This window comes from Equus quagga, chromosome 12 (assembly GCF_021613505.1).
Source record: "Equus quagga isolate Etosha38 chromosome 12, UCLA_HA_Equagga_1.0, whole genome shotgun sequence".
Lineage (NCBI taxonomy): Eukaryota > Metazoa > Chordata > Mammalia > Perissodactyla > Equidae > Equus > Equus quagga.
Window position 1 is genome coordinate 87,850,595 of NC_060278.1, and position 12,211 is coordinate 87,862,805.

A 12,211-nucleotide genomic window follows, 5' to 3' on the forward strand; every position below is an offset into this window, starting at 1 on the left:
GGAGAGACAGCTACTCTGAGAGGCGACCTAATGGAGTACTTGGCACACCACAAGCGCCCAGGAAGCATTTGCTCCGGGTTCCCCCTGTTCTGAGATGTGGGGGAGGGGCCCACCTGGTTTCGCTGACGCCCCATCAGCAGCACGCAGAGGACATACAGCACTTCCAGTTTGTACATGATCTCATGCATAATCTTCATTGACTGAGGCAGCTGGGTCCTAGTTGAAGTGTGAGGCAGGCCATTCTCCTCAGAAGCCCCTGGAGGAGGGAATACAATGGAGGCTGAGACAGCCACCAGGAGAAAGGGTTGAGTCACTGCTAGCGAGGAAAGACTACCTTCTCTGAGGGTTGAGGAAAACCCTCAAACCTGCTCTGAACAGACTTGAGGTAACAGAGCCATTGGACTGGGCCCTGAGCCCATGACAGAGACTTTGAAAGCCACGAAACTCCTCTAGGCCCTCAGGAACCAAGCAAACTTACAAACTTAGAAAAAGTGACTCTGCACATCAGAAGAAAAAAAAAATTTTCTGACTAAATATGGTGAGAGATGTTAACTAGACATATTGTGGTGATCTTTTTGCAATTTATACAAATATCGAATCATTATGTTGTACACCTGAAGCTAATGTTGTATGTCAATTACACCTCAGTAAAAAAAAAAGAAAAACTGACTCTGCAGTTCTATTCTTTCTCATCAACTTTAACATAGTAAAAATATTCTGACACAGTGAAGCAGTAATGTGATCCATTCCTTCTCCCCATATTCCTCTCCCTTTCTACCATCAGACCTTACCCTCCAGCCTAAAAAGTCCCCAGATAGACATCTAGCACAAATTGTGTCAAACTCTCTTCAGGTCACAAAAGACTCTGACTACTTGGTCCCTCTGCCTAGATTCCACGAGAAGGCACTGCTGCAAGACTGAGAGGGATCCTTTTTAAAGACTTTTCCCCCCATTTTTCAAAGAACCACCATCTAAAGTTTTCTAAGGTTCAGCTTTCTAAGGCAGACTGGGCATCACGATTGCTATTAGTGATACAGATGAACATATTATCTACTGGCAGATTTTCATTTTACCCAATTTCATTATTAGTAACAACAGAAGCTGCTAAGTGATATTTAGGGGACACTTGATATGTGCCAGGCATCATGTTTTGGGTTTTAGGTAAACAATCTCATTATTCCACTACCAAGTTAAAAACTTCTCAGTGGGTCATGTGAGCCACAGTGGCGTGTACTCTTGAGAAGCCAGTAGAGCAAAGCGATGAAGACTGAGGGCTCTGGAACTACAACTTGCTGGCTGTGTGACACGGGGCAAGTCACCTTCTCACTAGGCCTGAGACTGTTCTGTAAAATGGGAGTAACAGTAGTACTAGAGTGGATGGCTAGGGTGACTGTGAGGAACAAATGAGAACACAAGAAAAGCCCAGCAACTGATTCTTGAGAAGCCTCACTGTTAGGTTCCTATTATTTTAAATGGGTGCTGGTCAGAGTCAGGAGACCTTAGGAGTTATTTCCCCTTAGTTTTCCTAAATTTTAAGGTAAAAGGATGAATCAGCAACTACTAAGGTCCCTTCAAGCTCCTAAGGGAACTGTTATCCTAGAGGCCTTTCGCAAAGGCCAGAAAAACTATACGGTACAGGGTAGTAGTTATCAAATCTATTTAAGTAAGGTGCTTGCAGAGGTCATGGTGATATCACAACATAAGGACCTGACTCCACCCTATAAATTAGAACTGTTTTTTCCAGCCATGTTATGTCACTAATATAAAGTCACAACCCTGGAAGGAGCCCAGCTGCTGAATGAACCATGACTGAGAGGCAGCGTGGCAGTTGTTAAGAGCACAGACTCTGGAGCCAGACTTCTGGGTCTGAGCCCCAGCTCTACCATTCACTAGCTGAGCGGCCTTGGGTAAATTTGCTCGTGTTGCTATGCTTCAGTATCCATCCTGACTTGCAAAACAGGAATAATGGCAATAGTACCTATCTCTTACCAAGGTTGCAAATATTTAAGGATTTAATATACTGAAGACTGCTTAAAACAATGCCTGGCACATGTAAGCAACATGTAAGTATATGTTAAATACAAGTAAAAAATTAACTCTTGAGTTTTTCTGGCAATGCTTGCCTGCTACTTGTCTTCTTTTTAATTTGCAAGCTCTTAATGGCAACTAAAGTAGCAGCGGGCAAAGACTTAAGAAAAGTTTACTGTAGAAAATATAATTGAGAAAATTCTACCTCAAAAAACACAGAAGCAGGTGCAGGGCATGGCACACAAGCCCTCCTCAGTATAAATGTCTGTGGAGAAAGACACAGGCAGCTCGGACTCTTCCCCAAATCTGCCAATCTTTGGTGCCCAGTTTGCACAGGCCTGACAAGAAACTCTCTGGGATAAATATTTTCAAGAAATACAGTTCTCAAAGCAATAGCCAGAGCTTAGCAACAAGGTAATTCCCAAGGAGGACGATGGGAAAACTAGCTTAAGAGGTCTGCGCTTCCCTCCAAATCTCTTTAGTTCCACAAAACATTACCGTGGTCATCACCCTCCATATGTCTGTACTGCATTCTGGGGCATACCCATTCATTTAAAAAAAAAAAAAACAGATTTGAGCTGTAATTCACATACCATACAATTCACTCATTTAAAGTGTACAATTGAGTGGTTCTTACTGTCTTCACAGAGTTGTGCAGCCATCACCACAACCAGTTTTAGAGCATTTTTATCACCCCAAAAAGAACTCCTATACTCATCAGCAGCCACTCCCCATTTCCCACCGAACTCCTCAACCTAGACATCCACTAAATGGCTTTCTATCTACAGAATTGCATATTTAGGACATTTCATATAAACGGAATAACAAAATATGTGGTCTTTTGTGTCTAGCTTCTTTCACTTAGCACAATGTTTTCGAGATTCATTCAGGTTGTAGCATACATCAGTACTTCATTTTTTAAATTGCTGAATACTATTCTATTGTGTGAATATACCACACACTGTTATCCATTCATCAGATGATAGAATTTGGGTCGTTTCTATATTTTGGCTATTACAAATTTGTTGCAATGAACATTCGTGTGTAGGTTTTTGTGTAAACATATGTTTTCATTATTCCTGGGTACATACCTAGGAGTGGAATTTCTGGGTCATATGGTAACTCTATGTTTAACTTTTTGAGAACTGTTTGAAAATTGCCAGACTGTTTTCCAAAGTGGCTGCACCATTTTTCATGCCCACCAACAGGGAATGAGGGTTCTGAATTCTCCACAACCTTGCTATCTTTTCAGTGATAAACATCCCAGGGGGTGTGAAGTGGTATCCAATTGTGGTTTGGGTTTTCATTTCCCTGATGGCTAATGATGTTGAGCATCTTTTCATGTGTTTATTGGCTATTTGTATATCTTCTTTGAAGAGTGTCTATTCAGATCCTTTGCCCATAATCTGAAATGGGTTATCTTTTTATTTTTGAGCTGTAGGAATTCTTTATACATCCTAGATTCGAGTCTCTTCTTAGATATATGACTTGCAAAAATGTTCTCCTTCACCCCCTAAAAACATCCTTCCATTCTGTCAGTTGTCTTTTCATTTTCTTGATGTTTTTGAAGCACAAAATGTTTTAATTTTAATAAAGTCCAAGTTATCTATTTTCAGTTTGGTTGCCTGTATTTTAGATATCATCTGAGAAACCAGTGCCAACTGCAAGGTCACAAAGATTTAGCCCGATGTTTTCTTCTAAGGGTTTTATAGGTTTAGCTCCTACATTTAGGTCTTTGATCCTTTTGAGTTCATATTTATATATCATCTAGGGGGGTATCTAACTTCATTCTTTTGCATGTGGATATCTAATGGTCCCAGCACCATTTGTTAAAAAGACTATTGTTTCTCCAGTTGAATGGTCTTGGCACTCTTGTTGAAAATCAATTGACCATGTAAGTCAGAGATTATTTCTCAACTCTCAGTTTATTTCATTGTGTATGTCTCTCCTTATGATAGTAGCACACTGTCTTGATTGCTGTAGCTTTGTGGTAAGTTCTAAAATTACAAAGTGTGAGTCTTCCAACTTTATTCTTCTTTTTCAAGATTTCTTCAGTATTCTGGGTCCCTTGCATTTCCATGTGAATTTTAGGAGCAGCTACTCTATTTCTGTAAAGAAACCAGTTTGGATTTTGACAGGGATTGTACTCAAACTGTATACAGATGTGTAGATCAAGATGTGAAATACTGCTACCTTAACAATACTGAGTCTTCTGATCCATGAACACAAGATGTCTTTCATGGAGATGTCTTTACACTGATTATGTTCTCTTTAATTTCTTTCAAATAATAATGTTTTATAATTTTCAGACTATAAGTTTTGCATTTTTTGTTAAATTTATCCCTAAGTATTTTATTCTTTTTGATTCTCTTATAAAACAAATTTTTTTTAAATTTCATTTTTGATTTGTTGATTGCTACTATATAGAATGAATTTTGTATATTGGTCTTCTATCCTGAAACTTTGTTGAACTCATTTATTAGTGGTTTTTTAGTGGATTCCTTAGGTTTTTCTCTATATAAGACCATGCCATCTGTCTATAGAGATATAATATAACTGTTATATCTTTACTTCTTCCTAATATGGATGCCTTTTATTCCTTTTTTCTTGCCTAATTGCCTAGCCAGAATCTCCAGTACAATGTTGAATAGAAATGGAAGGGGCAGGCATCCTTGTCTTGTTTCTTAATCTTAGTGAGGGAAGAGCTTTCAGTCTTTGGCATTAAGCACCTTAGCTGTGGGTTTTTTGCAGATGCCCTTTAACAGGTTGAGGAAGTTCCTTTCTATGTCTAGTCTGAGTGTTTTTATCATGAAGGGCTGTTAGATTTTAACTAATGCTTTTTCTGCACCTATTGAAATGATCATGTAAGTTTTTGTCATTTGTTCTATTGATATGGTGTATTACATTAATTGATTGATTTTCATATATTTAACCAACCTTGCATAAATCTCACTTAGACATGTATATATACTTTTTTTCTTTCAGATTGACATCTGAGTTAACATCTGTTGCCAATCTGCTTTTTTTTCCTTCTTCTTTTCCCCAAAGTCCCCCAGTACACAGCTGCATATTCTAGTTGTGAGTGCCTCAGCATGGCTTGATGAGTGGTGCCATGTCCACGCCCAGGATCCAAACTGGCAAAACCCTGGCGCACCGAAGCAGAGCATGTGAACTAACCACTCAGCAACAGGGCTGGCCCCTTACGTATATATACTTGGTCAGGTGTATAATCCTTCTTGTATGTTGCTGTATTTGGTTTGCTACTATTTTGTTGAGAATTTTTACATTTATATTATTAAGCATACTGGTTTTTAAGAGTCTTTTTTATCTTTGTAAGGTTGGTTGTAATGTATTCTTTCATTCCTGATTTTAGTAATCTGAATATTCTCTCTTTTTTGCTTGGTCAGTGTACTTAAAAGTTTGTCAATTTTGTTGGTCTTTCAAAGAACCAACTTTTGGTTTTGTGGATTTTCTCTATTGTTTTTCTATTCTCTATTTCATTAATTTCCACTCCAATCTTATTATACCTTTCCACCTGCTAGCTTTGGGAATATACAGTTTGGTCGTCTTTTTTCAATGACATAAAGTGAAAGGTTAAGTTACTGATCAGAGATCTTTAAGGTAGGCATTTATAGTTATAATTTCTCTCTACACACGCTGGCTGCATTCCCTGAATATGGTGTGTTGTGTCTTCATTTTTACTTATCTCAACATATCTCCTAATTTCCTTTGTGATTTTTGTCTTTGAACCACTGGTTATTTAGAAGTGGACTGCTTAATTTCCACATATTGTGAATTTCTTAAATTTCTTTCTGCTATTAATTTCTAATATCTCTCTACTGTGACTAGAGTACATAGTTTGTATAATTTTAATTCTTTTAACTTTACTGAGGATTTTTTACAGCTTAGCATATGGACTATCCTGGAGAACGCTCTATGTGCACTTGAGAAGAAGGGACATGCTGCAGTTGTTGAGTAGAGCGTTCCACACATACCTGTTGAGTCTAGTTCGTTTACAGTGTTCTTCAAGTCTTTTATTTCCTTGTTGATCTTCTGTACAGTTGTTCTATCCATTATTGAAAGTGGGATATTAAAGTCTCCAACTATTATTACTGAACTGTTATTTCTCTCTTCAAATCTGTTAGTTTTTGCTTCATTTATTTCTTTTTGGCTCTGTTGTTAGATGCATATATAACTGTTATATCTTCTTGACAAAATGTCCCTTTTTATCTCTGATAGCATTTTTAAAGTGTCTTTAGTACAGCCACTCCAGCTTTCTTATGGTTGCTCTTCCTATAATACATCTTTTTCTATACTTTACTTCCAACCTATTTCTATCTTTAATAGAAAGCGTGTCTCCTGTAAGCTGTATATAATTGGATCTTTTTAAAACTCCAATATGACAATCTATTTTTGAATGAATTGTTTAATCCATTCACATTTAATGGTGTTATAGACAAAGTTGGACTTATTTCTGCCTTTTTACTTTTCGTCTTCTATATATCTCATGTGTTTAATTTCTCCATGTCTCCTTTAATGCCTTCTTTTGCACTGAGTGAATATTTTCTAGTATAACATTATTTTTAAAGTCCCTTTCTTAGCAGTTGCTACAGGGCTCGCCATATACATCTTGGCAGATCTTTCTCAGATTCACACTGACTTAACCCCAGAGTCCTACAGCTCTATGCCCTCTTCCCCCTTTTGGTGCTGTTATTGTTATGCATACATCTACATATGTTAACAACCCAACAATACAATATATTGCACTATAATACACTGTATATATACTCTTATATGTTACAATGTTATACTTATTACTTTATATAATTTTATGTCTGTCAAAGAAGCTGAGAAAAGAAAGGAGAACAAGTAAATATTTACAGAGTTTATTTTATTGATCTCTCATTTACCATTTTGGTTCTCTTCACTGATTCCTGTCCATTTGAGTTACCATCTGGTATAACTTCCTTACTCCAATACAACTTTGGTCCCATCCACTTTTTCTGTGCTGTTATTATCAAATATATTACATTTCTATATGTTACAGGTTCAACAACATAATTATAAACATAAGGTTTTACACAACTGCTCTTTAAATTAGTTAAGAAAAGGAGAAGAAATATGCATTTATACTGTCTTTTATAATTATATAATTACCTTTACTGACGTTCTTTGTTTTTTCATGTGGATTTAAATTATCATCTGAAGTCACTTGCTTTCAGCCTGAAGAACTCCCTTTGATATTTCTCATAAGGCAGGTCTGTTAGTAATGAATTCTCTAAGTTTTTGTTTATCTAGAAATGTCTTTATTTCACCTCCATTTCTGAAAGTTTTGCTGGATATAATTCTTGGTTGAGTTTTTTCCTTCAGCACTTGGAATATGTCATCTCACTGCCTTCTGGCTTCTATTATTTCCGATAAGAAGTCAGCTATTAATCTTGCTGGAATACTGGAACATGGTAAGTTGTTTTTCTCTTGATACCTTCAAGATTTTCTGCTTGTGTTTCAGCATTTTTATTATGATGTGTCTGGGTGTAAATTTCTGAGTGTATCCTACTTGCAGTACTTTGAGCTTCTCAGATGTGTATATTAATGCTTTTCATCAAATCTGGGAAGTGTTCAGCCATTACTTCTTTGAATATTTTTCCTGCTTTCAGTGAATTTTTCATTCCAGTTATTATACTTTTTAGCTCTAGAACTTCCATTAGGCTTTTTATTATCTCCTCTTTATTGATATTCTCTATTTGATCATCATAGGTTCCTGTAATTCTTTGAGCAGTTTCCTTCAGTTCTTTGACAATACTCATGACGGCTGCTTTGAAGTTTCTGTTAAATCTGGTATCTGGGCCCTCTGACAGGCAATTTCTGTTGTCTGCTTTCTTCTGTGTAGAGGTCATACTTTGTTTCTTTGCACCCCATAATTTTTGTTAAAAACTGGATATTTTAGGTAAATATTGTAGCAACTCTGGATACTGATCCCCCTTCCTCTCCTTCAGGGCTTGGTATTATTTAGTTTTGTTTGTTTACTGATCTGGCTAACCTATTTCAATAAAGTCTGTTTCTCCACGTACTGATGAGCCCTTTGGCGAGCACCTCAGAGAGTGCGGCCATGTGCACGAGCAGTCTCCCTGGATGACAGTTTTAACACGGCTCTCTTTGGCTCTTTCCCTGATCTCTCTGTTAAGCTTTCTGCCTCATTTGGCATAAAACTCAGCTGTCAGGGTCCACTAACTGCTGGCTGAATGCTCTGCTTTTTTTTTTTTTTCTGCTTTATCTTCCCAAACCCCCCATACATAGTTGTATATCTTAGTTGCAGGTCCTTCTAGTTGTGGGATGCGGGACGCTGCCTCAACGTGGCCTGAGGAGCAGTGCCATGTCTGCGCCCAGGATCCGAACCCTGGGCCGCTGCAGTGGAGCGCGCGAACTTAACCACTCAGCCACGGAGCCAGCCCCTCTACTGTTTTATTGACATTGCTTGGAAGCATAAACTGCTTGAAAGTCTGATTCAATTAAATTTGGGCAGGGCTGGGTTTTGAGGGTGAGGTTGCTTCTGATCTCAGAAGAGCTCTTCTTAGCTGTTTCCCTGGTTCTTGCTGGTGAACTACCCCGGTCTATGGTTCAGCTTTTTGTGCTCCCTTGAGAGCTAACACCCTTCTGTTATTTGCTTACCACCAAAATCTACAGTGTTTTTGAGAATGCCCTTAGGCTTGAACTTCCCTACCTTCTATTACCTCTCCTTCTGGCAAAATCTCAGTGCCACTACTCTGAGCAGAGTTGGTAGCCTCTAGTCTTCTCAGTTTGCATCTCCCTGCATGGAACCTCTGTCCTACAAGTGAGCTGGGGCAAGGGCAATAGGGACCATAGAATTCTTGGCCTGCTGGGCCTTGGGTAGAGTTTCCATACTGTAAGTTTAGTATGGAGGTAGGTGGAGGAAAGGAGCACCTGGCATTACGTGAAATAAGTGAATTAAGTGAAGTAAAGTCAGACCTAGAAAGAAAAATACTGTATTTATCACTTATATGTGGAATCTATAAAACCCAAACTTCGAGAAACAGCGTAGAGTGGTGTCACCAGGGGTTGGGAGTGGGGAAAATGGGGAAATAATTAGTTAAAGGGTACAAATTTCCAGTTATAAGATTAACAAATTCTGGGGATCCAACACACAGCATGGTGATTATAGCTAATATCTGACTGATGCTAAGAGAGTAGATCTTAAATGTTCTTACCATAAGAAAGAAATGATAATTATGTGGTAAGATGGAGGTGTTAGCTAATGCTAAGATGGTAATCATTTTGCAGTATACAAATGTATCAAATCAACATGCTATACACTTCAAACTCACACAACGTTATAAATCAATTATATCTCAATAATGTCGGGAGAAAAAAAACAAGAAAGGAGTCCCTGACCTCTTGGTAATACCTATCAAGAATTTAGCCTTTTTGGGGCCAGCCTGGTGGCGTAGCAGTTAAGTTCACATGCTCCACTTTGGTGGCCTGGGGTTCACAGGTTTGGATCCCAGGCATGGACCTTAGCACTGCTTATCAAGCCATGCTGTGGCAGGCATCCCACATATAAAGTAGAGGAAGATGGGCACAGATATTAGCTCAGGGCCAATCTTCATCAAAAAAAAAAAAAAAACTTAGCCTCTTCAACTCAAAGCTGGAGGGGATGAGAAAAGCTGGTGGCCTGCTGCACTCTCAATGAGATACCATATTCCCTGTCTGGGAGTTACAGGGAGAGGGAGCCACACCTGCCTTTTGGGCCACACCTGCCCAGAGCGGAACTTCCATCAAGCGGAACTTCCAATGTCACAGACTCTCACTGTTCTCATTGAATTTCAGTAAATTTTCTTGAAGAAATGTTTCTTCATTTGCTGTATGCTCTTAGAACAACTTACAGACTCCACATGGATGGTTTTTGTTTTGTTTATAGCTTCACTGGGGAGCAGGTCTGCAGAGCTCTGCACACACTGCCATCCTGGAAACAGAACTCCTCCCTTCACTTTTATTAGCATGATTACAGCGAGAAATCCTGGGTTTATACAATCTGACCCTATCCTGCTAGCCAGAGTCAACTGCTTCAGGGTTGAGCACCCCACCCAAGATGAGCCAGAGTCCTTCACCAGGAAACTAGAGCTGAGATTAGGAGTCTGTTCACTTATTAGACAGCCTACTCACCAGGACAGAGAGAAGACTAAAGACCCATACAGAAAGAAGACGACAGAGAGAAAGAACTCTCTGGGTTCCTAAGAATGCTCTGGTTATTGGTTCCAGTCAGTCCCTCCTCCCTGCAATCAGGTCCACTTTGACTGAGTTCAAAGAGGTTTCTGTCACTAGCTATCAGAAGTGTCTTAACTGTCATGATCTAGAACTATCCTGGGGAAAAGTTTACTTTGAGTAAATTTCAATTAATCCTCCTTGGAAAAGAGGTCAAGAATGGATGCAGGAGCTCAAGGGAAAGCTCCCCATCTCTCAGAAGACCCACCCAAGTACCTTGATTGTGCTCAGATTCCTCATTAGCCACTCGCATCAGGGCATCCAGCACCAAAGCATTGTCTAGCCATGTGTACCACTCCTCCAACTCCTGAAGAAAGCTGGCTGTGCCTGTTGACTCTGACACCTTTCGAGTCGCCAGCTTGCAAAGCCGCTCAACAAAGCCAGGGATGCTAAGAAGGGCCGCTGTCAAGGAGAAAACAAGAGAGACTTCAAAACAGAGATCAGCTCTAAAGTCCTCAACAAACAGCCTGATCCTTACCTGCATAATAGGAATGATTCTTATTCTAATAGCAAATAGTCAGAGCTTCCCTTTAAAATGAAATGCCAGGCCAAGGTAAAAGAGTAATTAAGTTATAGAAAGAAGTTCAATTTTAGCAGGTGCAGGGAAAGAGGTTTCCTTATATTTACTGGTGGGAATATAAACTGGAATAACTTTTATGTCTTAAATCTGTGCCTCTTTGAGCCAAGAGGTTCATTTCTGGGAATTTCCCATAAGGAAATAACCAATAATATATACAAAGATATCTTTAAAAAGATGGTCACTGATGTGGTTTCTATAATAGCAAAAGGTGGAGATAACTACATGGTGGTATTAATAGCATAATGATTAAATACAATATATTCAATAAAATGGAACACAACACAGACACTAAGAATGATGACACATACAACTTTATAAAGTGACTTTAAAAAGATGTTCAAATTTACTTGTTAAAGAAAAAAATTACTAAACAATATTGGTTTAAGCCCATTTTCTTCAAAAATTTGCTTTTTTAAATATGCACATAATATACACATAAAGAATGGAAGGAGGGCCAGCCCAGTGGCATAGTGGTTAAGTTTGCAAGTTCCGCTTTGGCAGCCCGGGGTTTGTGGGTTCAGATCCCAGGCATGACTTACCCACTGTTAATCAAACCATGCTGTGGAGGTGTCCCACATACAAAATAGAGGAAGACTGGCACAGATGTTAGCTCAGTGACAATCTTCAAGCAAAAAGAGGAAGATTGGCAACAGATGTTAGTTCAAGGCCAATGTTCCTCACTAAAAAAATTAAAAAATAAATAAAGAATGGAAGGACATATACCAAGGTATTTACTGTGGTTGTTCCTGAATAAGAGAGGATATAAGTGCTCCTTTTAAAATCACTTATCTACAGTTTGATTTTCCTGTAACAAACATGTACTAGCAGGAAAAAAGAACTCTTTTTTTCTTTTTTAGGTAAAGAAACTGAATAATTACCCAACTCCTATCTCCATGAATCCCATTTTACAATAATGAGTCAGATGGAAATTATGATCAGCATAAGAGAACATAATACACTCTGGAGGCAGGGAAATCCAGATTCAAATCTTGGCTCCATCACTTAACCTTCTTTAAAATAAGGGCTAATGTCTCTACATATTTGCTTGTATGTGCATTAAATCTTCCTGGAAGGACAGAAAACAGCAGCAGTTGCCAAAGGCAAAGAGAATTAGGACACTGGGAATAAGAGTGGGAGGGAGACTTTTCAGCAAACACTTTTTTGAATCTGTAGATTTTTTTTGAACCATGTGAACCTATCATCTAATCAAAAATTAACTAACTAGATATTTCATAATATCAAGATACTACTATTAATTTTGAGTGAGTTTAATATGGTATTGGAATTATGTTTAAAAAGAATCATTATCTTGTAGAAACACTG

General features: G+C 38.5%; 1 protein-coding gene across 2 annotated transcripts in view; it reads right to left on the reverse strand.

The window, feature by feature from the left end:
- Positions 1-12,211, reverse strand: part of TRPC4AP (transient receptor potential cation channel subfamily C member 4 associated protein) — a 69,811-nt gene that overhangs the window by 15,198 nt on the left and 42,402 nt on the right. The window contains exons 8-9 of one of the 2 annotated variants that reach the window (XM_046678304.1): positions 10,525-10,710; positions 114-256 (exon numbers count right to left, since the gene is read on the reverse strand). In XM_046678304.1, the coding sequence (XP_046534260.1) occupies positions 114-256; positions 10,525-10,710 (329 nt within the window). Of the gene's footprint in view, positions 1-113; positions 281-10,524; positions 10,711-12,211 lie in introns of both variants that reach the window. The other variant, XM_046678303.1, reaches the window with a different exon arrangement.